The 17440-nt window shown below is 47.2% G+C and overlaps 1 protein-coding gene, 2 long non-coding RNA genes and 1 other non-coding gene across 6 annotated transcripts in view; 1 reads left to right on the top strand and 3 right to left on the bottom strand.

The window, feature by feature from the left end:
* Positions 1-348: 348 nt before the first annotated feature.
* LOC117365901 lies at positions 349-1235 on the bottom strand. The gene is made up of 2 exons (XR_004540467.1): positions 1106-1235; positions 349-541 (listed from the first exon to the last, which is right to left on the bottom strand). It is a non-coding gene; the product is annotated as an uncharacterized LOC117365901 (long non-coding RNA).
* On the bottom strand, positions 761-896 carry LOC117366277. Its single transcript, XR_004540550.1, has one exon. It is a non-coding gene; the product is annotated as a small nucleolar RNA SNORA57 (small nucleolar RNA).
* Positions 1224-15187, top strand: LOC117365900. The gene is made up of 2 exons (XR_004540466.1): positions 1224-1489; positions 14959-15187. It is a non-coding gene; the product is annotated as an uncharacterized LOC117365900 (long non-coding RNA).
* Positions 15188-15498: 311 nt separating this feature from the next.
* The window catches only part of UBXN1 (UBX domain protein 1), a 77589-nt gene continuing 75647 nt past the window's right edge, over positions 15499-17440 (bottom strand). For all 3 annotated transcript variants that reach the window (XM_033956831.1, XM_033956833.1, XM_033956834.1), the window contains exon 10: positions 15499-15850. In XM_033956831.1, coding sequence (XP_033812722.1) covers positions 15810-15850 — 41 coding nt within the window. In that variant the 3' untranslated portion in view covers positions 15499-15809. The remainder of the gene's footprint in view (positions 15851-17440) is intronic.

Genomic DNA, 17440 nt, shown 5'->3' with positions numbered 1-17440 from the left:
TACCCTTCTCCTTCCCGGCAGCTGCTCTTTCACTCTTCAGGCTGCTGGTAGCCGAGCGAACTAAACACGCTGCCTTTGGCTCCCAGAAACGTTCCTTCTGCTACTGCTTCCCGCCTATGCAGGGAAAAGGAGCAGTAACATAGGAAAAGCTTCCGAGCCACCGAAGGCAGTTTGTTCAATTCACCGACGCTGCTGGCGGCCCAAAGAGTAAGAGAACAGTTGCTGGGAAAGAAAAAAAAAAGAGGAAGCAGCTATCAGAGCTGGGGGAAGGGAGGGTTATAATAGAACCCTGGAAATTTGTTAAGGCCGACACTGGCTCACGGGCCTTTGCAGGAAAGGCCACAAGAGACAAAAAGACTGTATGTAACAAGATAAAACAATATTGCTTTTTTTCCCCATTCCATCGTTTAGAATAGATGATGCATTGCTTATCTTCTAGCATAGACTCCTCAGACAAAGTTGTTAACAGTGCAAACTGAAAGGCGGGGTTGTTAAGTACTTTCTCCCGCTCAGACTCCCCATACGCGTTCTAGCCATACACCTGGAATACAAGAAACAATTACTACCATGCAAACAATTAACTAATTCGCCTTAATCGGAAGGCGGCAACAGAAGATACAGCCAGAGACTTAGTCAGATAGCACAAAATTCCGCATACCTAGTGTACCTAAACAAAACTCACTTTGAGCTTATCACTAACAAAAAGATAATGTACGAGCAAGACTCAAGTAGATTCCACTGGACAGTACCCAGACGATCTTTTTGTGCCAGAGATTGAGGATAGAACCAGTCCAAGGAACGGACTAGCACCGAAGACATAGCACTGGAAACATGCTCTACCTCCGAACATTACATACACATGTACTGATCAACCTGTGTATGCCAAGAAAAGGAGGCGCAGCCGAATAGAAAGATTTTACCCATCACCACCTCCCTCCCATAACCAACTTACAGTACTAGGAAACGTCGGGAACTGAGATATACCCCTCACAATTTTAAAGCAATAAAAACAGATAAAACCATAGGCAGCATTAACCCGAAAAGCAAAAAATAAAACCCCCAAAAACCAAAACCCTTTCAATTCTAGACTACCTAACATACTAACCATCTCCAACTGCTTGGTTGAAAAAGGACTCACCACGCTGCCGGACAGTCTTTTATACCTGCCCTGGCCGCGTCGTTATTTCCGCTTTTGCCAACGACGCTCTCTCACTTCCGGCGTCCTATAACTGAATAGTGTTCGGACGTCTCTGCTTCATAGCAGTATTTTGCTGTGTTAGCACCGCTTGTTTTCTACTTATGTCCTCGACGGCTCCTCCTGCGCCGCGGCCTTCCTCCTCCTTTGACCAGTGCTGGGCCTGTCGCGTCCTCTGTGGATCTGGCCTTATTCTTGCAGGGGGATTCGTGTACTTGGGGGCCCGAAACGCCATGCAAGGGAGAGCAAAGCCACCGGGGGCTGGTCTCATCACACAGGTGGTGTTCGCTATAAGTGAGTACCGGAGAGGGCTTTAAGGAGTTGTCTTTGAGCATCTAGCTTATGCCTTATATGAGACCGAGCGGCCCCTACGAATATACAGAGCAACATGCTTTTCAAGCCTAGCCAGCAAGATTTCAGGATTTTACCCTAATGAATCTCTTGAAAACCTTTTGGGCAGCTAGACCAGAGGTGGGCAAACATTTTGATTCATGAGCCACAGTGGGTTCCTAAATTTGACAGAGGGGCCAGACCCATCCCGCCGAGCTCAGTCCCCATACCCGCAGCCCATCTGATCCCATCCACACAAGCCTCAAATAGTTTTATACTGAACTTATAAATATAAAACTTATGAAAAAGTTTAGAAAGAAACCATATTCTGTACAATTGTCATTTTATAAATCAAAGTTCTCGCTGCTGAACTAGAGAAAGAGATGTTAAGCCTGCAGGGCTTTGTTTATAAATGTTTATCAACACAACTAATATAATTTTTTTTTTCTACTGCTTCCCCCATAGTCTGACATCTCTCTCTCTTTCCCAATTCCCTTCAGCAGCATCTTCTCACCACTCTCTTCCCCAGTTCCCTTCAGCAGCCTCTTCTCCCCTGTTCTCTCTCTCTCTCCCCTCCCCCCCCCCCCTTCACACTGTCCAGCAGGCCCATTCTTCCCACCGCAGTCCGAGCATCTCCCTTATCTTCGTGGTGCTGTTTACTTTTCTTTCTACAAGCAGCCAGAGCCTTGAAGTCAGGTGCATCTGCCAGAAAGCTCTCCTCTGATGCAACTTCCTGTTTCCGGTTGCGTCAGGCAGCCACAAGCGACTTCAAGGTAGAGGTCTGCACGGGAACGGGGATCGCGGGGGTCCCACGGGAATTCCCCCTAACCCACGGGACTCCCATGGGGACCCCCCTCTGGCTCACGGGACTCCCACAGGGACCCCACTCTTGCCAACGGGACTCCCACGGGGATGGAAGGCTTTGGAAGCAGGGTTTGTCCATATAATATAATGGACACGTCAGCCTTAGTAAAAAAAGGGGGTTTATAAGTTAATTACCTGAACAGAAAACAAAAAAAGGGTTCCACCAAAGAGATTCCACAAGGAAAACTGCAGCGCAAACACAAAAGAAACTGTGGAATTGATGATCCTGTCAGAAGTAATTGCTGCTTTTTATGGGGACGGGTGGGGATGGAGGTAATTCCTTGCGGGGATGGGTGGGGACGGAGAGGATCCTGGCGGGGACGGAGCGGATCTTGGCGGGGATGGGTGGGATTTCTGTCCCTGCGCAACTCTCTACTTCAAGGCTCCAGTTACTTGTAGAAAGAATAGTAACCATCGCCACGAAGGTAATTCAGCGGGTTGGATATGGCCCGCGGACTGTAGTTTGCCCATGTCTGGGCTAGACATATTTCTAGCTGTACTATGTGTGAAATAGCCTTGCACATATCATTTCACCTATGCAGACTTATGGCAAGTTTATCTCAGTAATTCTTTAGATCAATTAATTTTTACTTTATATGTCATAAATCACAACTTTTTATAGAACACCCTAGCTGTACACCACTTATTCAAGCAGTCCGATAAAGGATAATTTTGATGTACTGAATATTATTCCTTATTGTATTATTTGAATGAGGAGTGTAGGTATAAGATTTTGAGCCTTCATTAGGGTGTTTGTCCAATAAACAAGTTGTGGTATACAGAGTATATTATAAAGTAACAATAATAATAATAGCTTTATTTATATCCCTTCATACCTTTTCAGTTCAAGACGGTATACAACAAGAACAACAAGAGATACTGTAAGGACAGTGAGGTTACATCAGTTAGTTTTGGGTAGGTGTGGAAGACAGTTGAGTGAACGGGGTGGTAGGGTAGGAAGAAGTTGATCTGCAGAGTTATTGGGATGGTTTGTTAACACTATCAATACAGGATACTAAATTGGAAACTATATAAAAAAGGTCACTCAGGATCAGATTCTCTAAAGAGCAACTATCTACTTGGCAAAATCCCTTTAGTAGCCTCAATAATTGAAAATAAATTAGGGCAATAAGTGCTTACCCACTTCTATAAAAGGTAGGCACCTATTGTATGGTGCTTAGCAGCGCCTTATGCCTAAGTAAGAATTTTAATGGGTGGAGTGTGACTTAGGCATCACTAAACGCAATTCTCCAAAAACTTAAGTGCCTGAAATATAGGCCTTTAAAACCTTCACCTACATTTCCTGTGCCTACGTTTTTACCCATGCACTTCTAAGCATGATTCTATAAATGGCACCTCAACATGATGGATGCGTGGCTGGCACCATTTTTCTAGGCATTGGCTGATTTGGGCACCTTTAAACAATAAGGCCCCGCTTCTGTAAAAGTCAACAAGCCATTTCAAGACATAGATCTCGTTATGTATGCAAACATGGTTTTAATTCTCAGAGCAGGCTTGTGCACTTTAGTTCTCAGTGGGTATGTAAATCTTTCTCAGGCATATAAAAGATATCCTGAAAAATGTACATTTTAGTGCATCTTCACAGTAATTCAAAAAAGTACTGAAGCCCTATTTATTTTTGCATGTTTTCCCCTTGCTCATGACACCTTTGAATCATTGGTACTATGGAGCAGGCTGAGCAATGTGTGAGTTTCAGATGCTTGTCCTTGCTAACATGCAAATTGTTGTGCTGTTTTATAATAGTGGTATTTTATTTAATTATATATATTTTATTGTAAGCCACTTTGGTATAAACAGCATATGAATGATGTAAAGAAACAAGTCAAGCGATTGAAAGATTTGGTTCTTACTTGGATAATCTTGATTCTGTTAACATACACAGGAGTCCATACATTAGGTGATCAATCCATGCAGAAGAGTGTCATTCATATCTTTCAGCTCCTCCACCTTCACCAGTGGAGTATAGCTCCCTCTTCAGTCTGTACCAAAGCAATCGCACTCCTCTGTAACAGGAGAAAAGAGAAGGAGGGGCACAGGGAACCTCCCTGAAAATAACATACATTTCCGTTCTGCTCTGTAACTCATGAAAAAGAATTAGCACGAACTTGCAACATAGGTTTTATCAATGAACCAACCTGCTGTGTGCAACTAGAACTAACACATAAGGAACTCCAAAGATTATTAACTCAGTACCAGTACTTTATTGGTAAGTTAATCATACATGTTCATTCAACTGACAAGAGAACTACTCCAATTCTGTACCATAGAGTTGTCAGAGGCAGAAAGCAGGCAAATTGCAGAATGCACAGGGCAGGCTATACCAGTGGTCTCAAACTCAAACCCTTTGCAGGGCCACATTTTGGATTTGTAGGTACTTGGAGGGCCTCAGAAAAAAAATAGTTAATGTCTTATTAAAGAAATGACAATTTTGCATGAGAGCCATGGTGAAACAACGACTCAAGAAAAAGGTGGACAAACTTGAAACGGTAGACCAGGCATGGTCCCTACTGAAAAATACTATCACAGAAGCACAAAATCTCCACATTCCAAGGATCTCCAAAGAGGGGAGAACAAAAGGTAAGGGAGAACCGGCATGGCTTACCAGACAGGTGAGGGTAGCCATAAAAGAAAAGAAGGACTCTTTCAAAAAATGGAAACACATGAAAACAATCGAAGCATGGAAAATACATAAAGATGATCAAAAGAAATGTCACAAGGCGGTGAGGGATGCCAAAAAGGACTATGAGGAAAAAATAGCGCAAGAAGCCAAAAACTTCAAACCCTTCTTTAGATACGTGAAAGGGAAAAAAACCCGCAAAAGAGGCGGTGGGACCCCTGGACGACCAGGGAAGAAAAGGGTACATCAAGGAAGATAAACAAATTGCTGACAAACTAAATTCCTTCTTTGCGTCCGTCTTTACGGAGGAGGATACCGCTAAAATACCAGAAGCAGTGAAAGTGTTTAGTGGAGTAATAGAAGACAGCCTCACCACAGTTGAAGTGGAGTTGGACCAGATATACTACCAGATCGACAAACTTAAAAGTGACAAATCCCCTGGACCGGATGGAATTCACCCGAGAGTTTTAAAGGAATTGAAGGTTGAAATCGGAGAGCTATTGCAAAAACTTGCCAATCTGACAATCAGAACTGGACAGATACCAGAGGACTGGAAGATAGCGAATGTCACGCCAATTTTCAAAAAAGGATCGAGAGGGGAACCGGGCAACTACAGACCTGTGAGTCTTACGTCTGTCCCTGGAAAGATGATTGAAGCACTGATCAAGGATAGCATAGTCCGGCACCTAGATACACACGACTTGATGAAACCCAGTCAACATGGGTTCAGGAAAGGGAAATCATGTTTAACGAATTTACTTCAATTTTTCGAGACCGTGAACAAGCAAATTGATAGTGGAATGCCGGTGGACATAATATATTTGGACTTCCAGAAAGCATTCGACAAAGTTCCACATGAAAGACTTCTCAGGAAACTACAAAGCCATGGAATAGAGGGAGATATACAAAGGTGGATAGGCAAATGGTTGGAAAACAGAAAGCAGAGAGTGGGCATAAATGGGAAGTTCTCAGACTGGGAGAAAGTGACTAGTGGTGTGCCCCAGGGCTCAGTGCTTGGGCCGATCCTATTTAATATTTATATCAATGACCTGGAAGACGGAATATCCAGTGAGATCATTAAGTTTGCAGACGACACAAAGCTATGCCGGGCAATCAGATCGCAGGAGGATAGCGAGGAACTCCAAAGCGACTTGTATCAGTTAGAGAAATGGGCAGAGCAATGGCAGATGAAGTTCAACGTGGAGAAATGCAAAGTAATGCATTTAGGTAGTAAGAATAAGGAATACGAGTATAGAATGTCAGGCGCAACTCTGGGTAAGAGCGAACAAGAAAAGGACCTGGGTGTACTGATAGATAGGACCCTGAAGCCGTCGGCACAATGCGCGGCAGCGGCAAAGAAAGCAAACAGAATGTTAGGCATGATAAAGAAAGGAATCACGAGTAGATCGGAGAAAGTCATAATGCCGCTTTATAGAGCAATGGTCAGACCACACTTGGAATACTGTGTCCAACATTGGTCTCCCAACCTAAAGAAGGATATCAAACTGTTGGAGAGGGTGCAGAGACGAGCAACGAAGTTAATAAGAGGTATGGAGAACTTGGAATATGAGGAACGACTCAAGAAACTGGGACTGTTCTCCCTTGAGAAGAGGAGGCTGCGAGGGGACATGATCGAGACGTTCAAAATGCTGAAAGGCATCGATAAAATAGAGCAGGAAAATAAATTATTTACATTGTCCAACGCAACACGGACAAGAGGACATGGTTTGAAGCTAAGGGGGGACAAGTCCAGGACAAATGTCAGGAAGTACTGTTTTACGCAGCGAGTGGTAGACGCCTGGAATGCTCTCCCAAAGGAGGTTATTAAGGAATCCACTGTGCTGGGATTCAAAGGCAAATTAGATACACATCTCCTTATGAGAGGCATAGAGGGATATGGGTGACTAAAACTACATCAGGTGTATACCTGACTGGGCCTCCGCGTGTGCGGATCGCCGGACTCGATGGACCATGGGTCTGATCCGGAGATGGCAGTTCTTATGTTCTTATGTTCTTATGTCTTAATAATAATATTGTCATTTATAGCTAAAAAGACATATGATCAAGAAACTGTTTTATTTTACTTTTGTGATTATGATAAACATACTGAGGGCCTCAAAATAGTACCTGGCGGGCTGCATGTGGCCCCCGGGCCACGAGTTTGAGACCACTGGGCTATACAGACTCCTGTTAGTATTAACAGAAACAAGATCATCCAGATAAGAACCTTATTATTCATTCTATTACATACAGAAAAATCCAAACATTAGGTGATGTGCCAGATGTCTATGGAGAGACAGATGAGCCTGCCCACAAGACTGAGGACCCAAAATCAGTGTCCTCTCGAGCTGCCACATCCACTCTGTAGAACCTTGTAAAGGTATGGAGAGTGGACCAAGTAGCATCGCTACAGCTCTCTTTGGGTGGAACTGCCTGGTACTCCGCACATGAGGATATCATACTTCTGGTTGAATGAGCTTTGATGGAAATAAGCAGCTGTATACCGTATTTTCACGCATATAACGCGCGCGTTATACGCGTTTTTACCTACCGCGCATACCCCTCGCGCGTTATATGCGTGAGCGCGGTATACCAAAGTTTTAAAACATAGTTCCCACCCCGCCCGACGCCCGATTCACCCCCCCAGCAGGACCGCTCGCACCCCCACCCCGAACGACCGCTCGCACGCGCTCCCATCCGCACCCGCATCCACGATCGGAGCAAGAGGGAGCCCAAGCCCTCTTGCCCGGCCGACTCCCCGACGTCCGATACATCCCCCCCCCCCGGCAGGACCACTCGCACCCCCACCCCGAACGACCGCTCGCACGCGCTCACACCCGCATCCACGATCGGAGCAAGAGGGAGCCCAAGCCCTCTTGCCCGGCCGACTCCCCGACGTCCGATACATCCCCCCCCCCCCGGCAGGACCACTCGCACCCCCACCCCGAACGACCGCTCGCACGCGCTCACACCCGCATCCACGATCGGAGCAAGAGGGAGCCCAAGCCCTCTTGCCCGGCCGACTCCCCGACGTCCGATACATCCCCCCCCCCCCGGCAGGACCACTCGCACCCCCACCCCGAACGACCGCCGACTTCCCGACAATATCGGGCCAGAAGGGAGCCCAAACCCTCCTGGCCACGGCGACCCCCTAACCCCACCCCGCACTACATTACGGGCAGGAGGGATCCCAGGCCCTCCTGCCCTCGACGCAAACCCCCCTCCCCCCCAAGAACCTCCGACCGCCTCCCAGCCGACCCGCGATCCCCCTGGCGACCCCCACGACCCCCCCACCCCCCTTCCCCGTACCTTTGGTAGTTGGGCCAGAAGGGAGCCCAAACCCTCCTGGCCACGGCGACCCCCTAACCCCACCCCGCACTACATTACGGGCAGGAGGGATCCCAGGCCCTCCTGCCCTCGACGCAAACCCCCCTCCCCCCCAAGAACCTCCGACCGCCCCCCAGCCGACCCGCGATCCCCCTGGCGACCCCCACGACCCCCCCACCCCCCTTCCCCGTACCTTTAGTAGTTGGCCGGACAGACGGGAGCCAAACCCGCCTGTCCGGCAGGCAGCCAACGAAGGAATGAGGCCGGATTGGCCCATCCATCCTAAAGCTCCGCCTACTGGTGGGGCCTAAGGCGCGTGGGCCAATCAGAATAGGCCCTGGAGCCTTAGGTCCCACCTGGGGGCGCGGCCTGAGGCACATGGGCCCAACCCGACCATGTGCCTCAGGCCACGCCCCCAGGTGGGACCTAAGGCTCCAGGGCCTATTCTGATTGGCCCACGCGCCTTAGGCCCCACCAGTAGGCGGAGCTTTAGGATGGATGGGCCAATCCGGCCTCATTCCTTCGTTGGCTGCCTGCCGGACAGGCGGGTTTGGCTCCCGTCTGTCCGGCCAACTACTAAAGGTACGGGGAAGGGGGGTGGGGGGGTCGTGGGGGTCGCCAGGGGGATCGCGGGTCGGCTGGGGGGCGGTCGGAGGTTCTTGGGGGGGAGGGGGGTTTGCGTCGAGGGCAGGAGGGCCTGGGATCCCTCCTGCCCGTAATGTAGTGCGGGGTGGGGTTAGGGGGTCGCCGTGGCCAGGAGGGTTTGGGCTCCCTTCTGGCCCAACTACCAAAGGTACGGGGAAGGGGGGTGGGGGGGTCGTGGGGGTCGCCAGGGGGATCGCGGGTCGGCTGGGGGGCGGTCGGAGGTTCTTGGGGGGGAGGGGGGTTTGCGTCGAGGGCAGGAGGGCCTGGGATCCCTCCTGCCCGTAATGTAGTGCGGGGTGGGGTTAGGGGGTCGCCGTGGCCAGGAGGATTTGGGCTCCCTCCTGGCCCGATATTGTTGGGGAGTCGGCGGTCCTTCGGGGGGGGGGGGGAGGGATGTATCGGACGTCGGGGGGGGGGCATCAGGCTTTCAGGATGGGGACAGACCTTCAAGGGGGGACAGTGCACGGAAGTCAGGGGGGGTGAACGGAGAGTCGGGACAGCGCACGGAAAGTCAGGGCGGGCGAAAGGAGCGTCGGGCAGCATGCGCGGTATACCCGTGAGCGCGGTATATCAAAGTTTTTGTGCAAATCATCGTGATTTCTGCGCGCTATATCCGTGTGCGCGTTTTATACGGGTGCGTGTTATTTGCGTGAAAATACGGTACTATAGCCAGTGTATGCTGACAAACTTGCCATGCAAATTCATCTAGTGACAGAAGCTTTGGAAGCTGGTCTGCCTCATTTGGACTGACTGGTTAGAACAAAAAGGTGGTCATAAAGGCAAAACTTATTTGTCTTAAGTAGTGGAGTAAAATTTTTTGCACATCCAGCCTCTACAAAATCACAGCCTTCTCAGTCAAACCCATAGGATAAAAAGCAGGTAAATGAACCTCTTGGTCAACACAAAAGGCAGAAACAATCTTCGGTGGGAAAGAAGGTATCATACACAGAGAAATCCCAGCCTCTGAGATCCTTAGGAAGGGCTCTCTGCAGGAAAGAGAGCCTGCAGTTCTGAGATCTATCTCACAGAAACTATTGCTACCAGGAATACCATTCCATACTCTGAGGTCCAGAAGAGTTGCCTCTTGGAGAGTCTCGAACGGAGGCTTGGGAAAGGCTCTTCAAATGATTCTAGGATGGAAAAGGCTGCTCCCTTCAAGAACCGAGTCACATCAGGGTGAGATGGCAGGGATTGTTTTCCCTCTCTAGCTCAGAAGCACAAGAGGCTCCCTACCAGGACCTTGAGAGACACCACCACTCGGCCTTTTTCTCACCCAAAAAGGAATGCCAGAATCACAGAATTAGCGCTATGAGAAGCTCAACCTGATCTTTGGCGCACTAGAGCTGGAAAGCCTTCCAGTCTTTAGTGTAGGCTTCTTAGCTCAAAGAAGAGTAGCAATGATTTGACTACTTCCAAATAAACCTTGTGGGTCAATAGCCAAGGGCCACAGGGGAAACACATATTGAAGCCTCTCTTCAGGCCAGGATTGAACCAACACATCTAATCCTGTGCTTCCTGATTTTGCTTGTCTGTAAATACATTTTACCTTTGCATTCTTGGCTGATGCCATCAGGTCCACCTCGGGCCTTCCCCAGCATTGCACAATGAAGCTGAATGCTCCGACTGGTCTAGAGCCTGCTGGCTGAGAAAGTCAGCCTGCATATTGTCCATTCCTGCTACATGGGCTGCTGAGAGTGCTTGAAGATGGGCTTTGCCCACTGGAACATCATCTGAGCCTCCAGACATAAGGGAGCACTACTGGCTTGCCTGCTGGAACCCCAGAGGGAGGCAAGAGAAAAGGCCCTGATCCAGAGGAGGAGGGGGTCCCTGAGGCCGGCAAGATTGCCTGTGGGTGATAGGCAGAAGCTTCTTAGCCAAATGAGCCTGATACATCGTCTTAATAAAATCGGGAGAAAACCCATCCTCTGTGGTGGGAGCAGACTTTACTTGGAATGTTTGTAGGATTTGTGAGATTTGTCCCCCAAACCATGCTTGCGTTTTGCCGTAGCGTCATCTGCGCACTTCCTGGGGCCCATTGATGCCATTTTCACAGATACCGGGACAGAAGAAGCATGACAACCCCCTTCAAAGGTCAAAGGCACAGGGTCTGGGCAAGTCTTACCCTCTCACGTGCCACAGCACACGTGGAACACAGCAGTGTACCCGACAGCCATCCACCACAAATAAGGCATGAATCCATCACATCCTGCCCTGGAGAGTCCATCTGAGTGGTTTTCTTGCAAAAACAAAGCTTGCAAGTGCTAAAAATAATTTTAAATCAAAATCGGGAAAATCCAAGATGGTCACCACGGATGCTGATTTTGACTAAATAGCCCAGGAAAAACGCAAAGAGCCCTCAAAAATGGTAATTTTAAGATTTTAGGGGTGTGGGGGTAGGGCATGCAGTGAAACCACCCCAAACCCCCTTTTTAAGACCCCCCCCCCCCCATCACTGATTCAGGCTGTCAGCCTGTATTCACTGTAACGTGCTGAATGAGAAAACACTGCAAAGAGAGCTGAAACAGCATACAGAGATTCTCTGCCTTAGGAAGCTGGCAAGCTGGACTTCTATTCTTCTGACTGCCCCACCAGCCAGACATCCATGGCTGGGTACCTGCACCACCCTCAGACACGCTGCACAGACACCTGGAGGAGGAACACAGTCTGGCTCCAATCCCAGGTGTGCCTCCATGGAGCCACGCAGCCTACGCTCGACCCACTAGCGGACAAACCTGTAGTGAGCAAGCGCCCAAGGGAATGGTCCCTGAGACCTGATCTGAAGTGCAGACTGTCCTGAGAGTGTACTGACAGGCAGTGAACCCCCTGGAAGCAGATTTTTCCAAAGGTCTGCGATCTCCCAGTCAGAACTGTCCCTGCAGGGAACCTCTGCAGCACAAGGGCGAAACCCGCAAAAGACTGAAATAAAAGACAAGCTCCTACAGGAGGTGCCAGTGCTGACATGAAAGAGGTGGAGCTTAGGTCTCGGTTAATTCTGTATACCTGCCAGGACTTTGTAGGAAGCCTCAAATTCCAATCATCACCGAATAAAGTGGAATTGTATAAGAACCACCATATCCAATGTGGCACAGAAGACAACAAGCAGATCATTAGAAGAAAATCTTGTATTTAAACAAATACTCCCAGGAATAGTGCCCGATGTGGCTGAATTTCACTTACAAGGCTGCATCAGGGGCATACAACCAGCATTTGTGGTCAAGACTGAGCTTGTACAGACCTGCAAAATTGTAAAAAGGCAACCACATAAGGATGGTGGCAAGTGCCCTTGTTGTTATAAAATCTGAATAATCCAAGCAATGTATGTACCTTTTATAGAATATCCTCCCTGAATGCTCCCACTTACTCTGAGAGACAGAAATAACTTTGTACATACGTTCCAGTAATTGAAGTGTGCACACACAAACACGCATTATAAGATACACAAATAATTGCAGATCTTAGCCTTGCTCCATCCATTCTCCACCTTAGGAATAACTATACCAGGGGTGTCAAAGTCCCTCCTCGAGGGCCACAATTCAGTCAGGTTTTCAGGATTTCCCCAATGAATATGCATGAGATCTATTTGCATGCACTGCTTTCATTGTATGCTAATAGATCTCATGCATATTCATTGGGGACATCCTGAAAACCCTCGAGGAGGGACTTTGACCCCCTGAGCTATACAGTACTGGTATTGCATAAAAGTAGGTGGTGTGTTTTCTAAGTACCTACTTTTATGTGTGTGTGTATCTACTATAATAAAACGCTAAGCACGCATGCGCACTCCTACCTGCGTGTTCCGTGATCTGTATGTCCGTGGCAGGTAGGAGTGCGCATGCGCGCCTAGGGTTCTGTTTTCCTGTAATGCAGTTCGTCGTTGTCGTGCCCTCCCCCCCCCCCCCCCCCCAAACCCCTGTTGACCCTCCAACCTGACCATCCCACCCCGAGACAACCACAAACCTCCCGCCTCCAGCAGCGTCTGCAGCACTCCTAACACGCTGCCTCGCGCCCCTCCACCGCCCCAATTTCCTCTGCTGCATCCTTTATGACATCATCAGAGACACAGCAGAGGAAATCAGGGCAGAAGGCCGCAAAGCAGTGTGCCCAGAGCGCTACGGATGCTGCCGGAGCCGGGAGGCCCGTCGGTTGACTCACAGTGGGAGGGTAAGTGGGGTCAGCTGCACGACAGCAGTAGTGGTGGGGGGGGTAAGATGGAAACATGCTTCTCAAAGGTTATACTGCAAAGGGGGGTGGGAGGGAGGGAGGCAGGCTGGCTTCGGAGGGTGGGGGTGAGACAAAATTTGGAAGGCAGTAAGGGGGACATAGGAAGGAGGCCCTGGGGGGCACTAAGGACACAGGACGGGGCACTAAGGACATAGGAAGGGGCACTAAGGACATGGGAAGGAGATACTGGGGAAGGAGGCACTGAGGGCACTAAGGACATAGAATGGGACACTAAGGACATAGGAAGGAGGCACTGAGGCCACTAAGGACATGGGAAGGGGGCACTAAGGACATAGGAAAGTGGAACTGGAGGAACTAAGGACATAGGATGGAACACTATGGACATAGGAAGGGGGCCACGGAGAGGCAGACAGAAAGAAAGACAGACAGACCGTCCAAGAAGAGAGAGAGACAAAAAAATAAAAACAGACAGACATCTACTCTAGCACCCGTTAATGTAACGGGCTTAAACACTAGTGTGTGTAAAGCATTATAAGATACACAAATAATTGCAGATCTTAGCCTTGGTCCATCCATTCTCCACCTTAGGAATAACTATACCAGAGGTGTCAAAGTCCTTCCTCGAGGGCCGCAATCCAGTCAGGTTTTCAGGATTTCCCCAATGAATATGCATGAGATCTATTTGCATGCACTGCTTTCATTGTATGCTAATAGATCTCATGCATATTCATTGGGGAAATCCTTAAAACCCGACTGGATTGCGGCCCTTGAGGGACTTTGACACCCCTGAGGTATACAGTACTGGTATTGCATAAAAGTAGGTGGTGTGTTTTCTAAGTACCTACTTTTATGTGTGTGTTTGTGTATCTACTATAATAAAATGCTAAGCGCGCATGCACACTCCTACCTGCGTGTTCCGTGATCTTGTCTAAAAATCTGGACTTCTTGGGAATTAGGTCAGTTGGATTTTCCGGATTCTCAAGCAGTAGTTTTAAAATTCAGCATCTCTCTGTATTTCTCTTCCCAATTCAGCTGTCTCTGCAGCTTAAGAACATACCAGAGCCCATGGCTACCCCTTCCCCAACTGCACAGTCCAGCATCTCTCTCTCCTTAGCGCAACCTCTGGTGTACCTTTTTAGTAAGTCTTCGATGCTGCAGCGCCAGTGGCAGACTTACTGTTGCTTCTGACCTGCACCGGACCTTCCCACCCCTTCTAATGCAATTTCCTGCTTTTGGAAGGGCAGGAGGGGTCAGAGGCAGCCTGTAAGTCTACTGCTGGTACTGTAGCATGGAAGACTTGCTTACTGAAAAGATAGGTTGGGGGTTGAGGTTGGGGGTTGAGCTGAGAAGGGAAAGGCATTGGACCATCTGAGGGGGGAGGGTAGAAGGTCTGAATTATTTGTAGTTCAGATGCTGTAATTTTGGACTTGTCCAGTATATATTTCCATAAGCAATTGTGTGTGTCTACTCGAGTATAAATTGTTCTACAAGCTCAAACTGCTTCTAAACCTACCACACATTTTAGCTTAGAAGTTTAAAATATGCTATCACTTAAAATTATGTGGTGTTGGGCAAGTCATTTTATTTCATTGGAGAAACAAGGCAAATAGTAGCATAGACAGGAATAACTAAGCAGAATGGATATTGGTCTTTTTCTGCCATCCTGTAACCATGTTCTGCTCTACATTTCATGGTCATTTTTTATATTTGGATTCCTAAAGCTACAGCCTATATATGTGTTAACAGTTTTCCCCCCCTCCTTCCCCTATCTTGGCAGGTTTGGCATCTTGGGGTCTGGTCCTATTGGTGAATCCAGTTGGAAAGGCAGAACGAAAAACATGAAGACTGCAGAACAGACACAATGGCCTGGAAGATGGCCGTCACTTTTTATTATACAGGAAGCAATAACTTTATGCCAAGCAAAGATACTTCTCTTAGACATTACTCATGAAGAATTCTATTATGTTTTCAAAAATTCATAAATAAAAACATTTTTTTAAACTACAGACAGAAATGAGTCTTGGGTAAAGTAATCCTCGGTGTTGTGACAGCTGTTCTGCTATACAAAGTAGCTGTGGCAGATCACAGCAGATAGACTAGCTACACCTTCCCTAGTATGTCTCATGGCCATTAGCCCCTCAAACTGCACTGAGGCAAAAGAATAACATATTTTATGCAAGCACAAAGCAAATAAATCATCTGGCATGAAGAAATATATCATAGCTCTAAAAAACACATTCATACTTAATTCATCCAGGCTGGGAGTGTGACTTGTAGATGCCCTCAACGTCCTAGCAATTACTAAAAAGAAACAGACCGGAAGTGAAAGCACATTTTATTCAGTTGCAATTGCTCTGTCCAGTTCAACCTATAACATTGAAGAGTCCAACAAAGAGAAATCAGCAACCAGTTCAAATAAAATGTGAGTCTAAAAAAAACAAGAGCAAGAGGGAATCGCAGGGTCTATGATTTTTCCCACTTCGTTATCAGTGTTAAGAGATGAAGACACACATCTGGGCATATCTCTGAACTTTGAGGATGGTCATGTTGTCGGGAAGGATCTTAGCTGCTGCCTAGGGCAGAGGGTCACTCCTTCAAAATAGCTGGAGGGATAACTTGTCCAATCAGTTATTTTTTGGCAACAATCAGTACTGCAGATGGTACCAGACCTACAGAGACAGAATGAAAGATTAGGTTCTTACCTTTGCTAATCTTTCTTGTAAATCCACACTCTATTCCTAGACAAGTGGGTTATGTATCCCATGTCGCAAGACCGCTTGTAGGAAGCCTCATTTACATAATTTTTTCAGACCCTCAGCAAAAGCAGACAGTGACACCTTTAGAGGACATAGACCAAAGGTAGGGGTACAGGGACACTCCATGACAAATAAGTCCAATCTGTTCATAACATGAAAAGTCAACAGTATAAACCTGAAATAAACTGTTATAAGGAGACACAGCCTGCACTAACAGAGGGGTAAGCCACAGCTAGGGACCCTCAAGGCAAAGTGCATATCACGTTCAGATGGTACTCTTAGAAAGGCTGGTCACACCTTCACTTTTACGCCTCAATCCATGAACCACTGGGGCTCTATCTTAAAGACCACGCTTTCTGAAATAGATTGGGAACTCTTCTGGTCATCTACAAATCGTCCTCTATTATCCTCAAGAGTCTCGCAATCAATGTTCTTTGTTATGTGGAATGCAGTATGGACTCCGTTTCGAATGTGGAAAGTGAAACTGAAACAAGATCCTACCTGTTGGAACTGTTTGAAAGAGCCTGGAACTCTTGATCACATGCTTCTTCACTGCACTATGGTTCATTCCTTTTGGATTCGTATCTGGGACACCATAAAATCTATTACCAAATGTTCAGAACCTATTTCCATGGACATTATAATCCTTCGTTCTCAACACCCTTGCTTCGCACTATCAAACTGTCCTCCTAAACTCATTGACACCATGTTTGTGACAGCTCTTATGCACATTTTAAAAAATTGGAAATCATCTACATTACTAGACTACACCTTTTGGTGGAACTCTTTGAGCATGTACCATAAATTCGAATCAAATGCATATGAAAAGAACATGATATCTCGTTTCTCTACAAAATTGATGCGAAATAAATCACCTTGGTCGTTCTTAGATTCATATGTTCATTCTGCCTCGTAGACACTTCTACCTCTCTCTTTTTCTCCCTCTTTCTCTTTCTCCTTCTTTACCTTTCTTTTTTCTTTTACTTCATCCTCACTTTCTTTTTTCTTTTACTTCATCCTCTCTGCTTATCTACCCTTTCTATTTCTTTTCTTAGCAGTTTCAAATACTCTGAATTCTTCTTAATAATTTGTTATATGCAAATGAATGCAATTACGGTTTCTTTTGTTTTTACATCACTATTTCTTATTCAATTTTCATGTACTTGAACTGCTTTCTGTATATTATTTATAATATTCAATAAAATTATTGAACTCAAAAAAAAAAAAAAAAAAAGAAAGGCTGGTCAAGAAAACATAAGTCCAGCCTACCAATACTTAAGGCAGACAATCGGTGAATCAGCAACTCCCAGGGCGGGTACCAGGAATACAGCGTGGATTTACAGGAAAGATTAGCAAAAGTAAGAACCTAATCTTTTGTCCTTGTACAATCCCGCTCTATTTCTGGACAAGTGGGACATTACAGAGCAGTCCCGAAGAGTCAGGGTGGAACTGATGAGCCTGCTGCCAGTACGGCAGAACCAAAATCCATATCCTGCTTGGCCG

Source organism: Geotrypetes seraphini, chromosome 8 (assembly GCF_902459505.1).
Source record: "Geotrypetes seraphini chromosome 8, aGeoSer1.1, whole genome shotgun sequence".
NCBI classification, from domain to species: Eukaryota; Metazoa; Chordata; class Amphibia; order Gymnophiona; family Dermophiidae; genus Geotrypetes; species Geotrypetes seraphini.
Note: the sequence above shows the minus strand (reverse complement) of the source record. Positions and strands in the feature narration are given on the sequence as shown.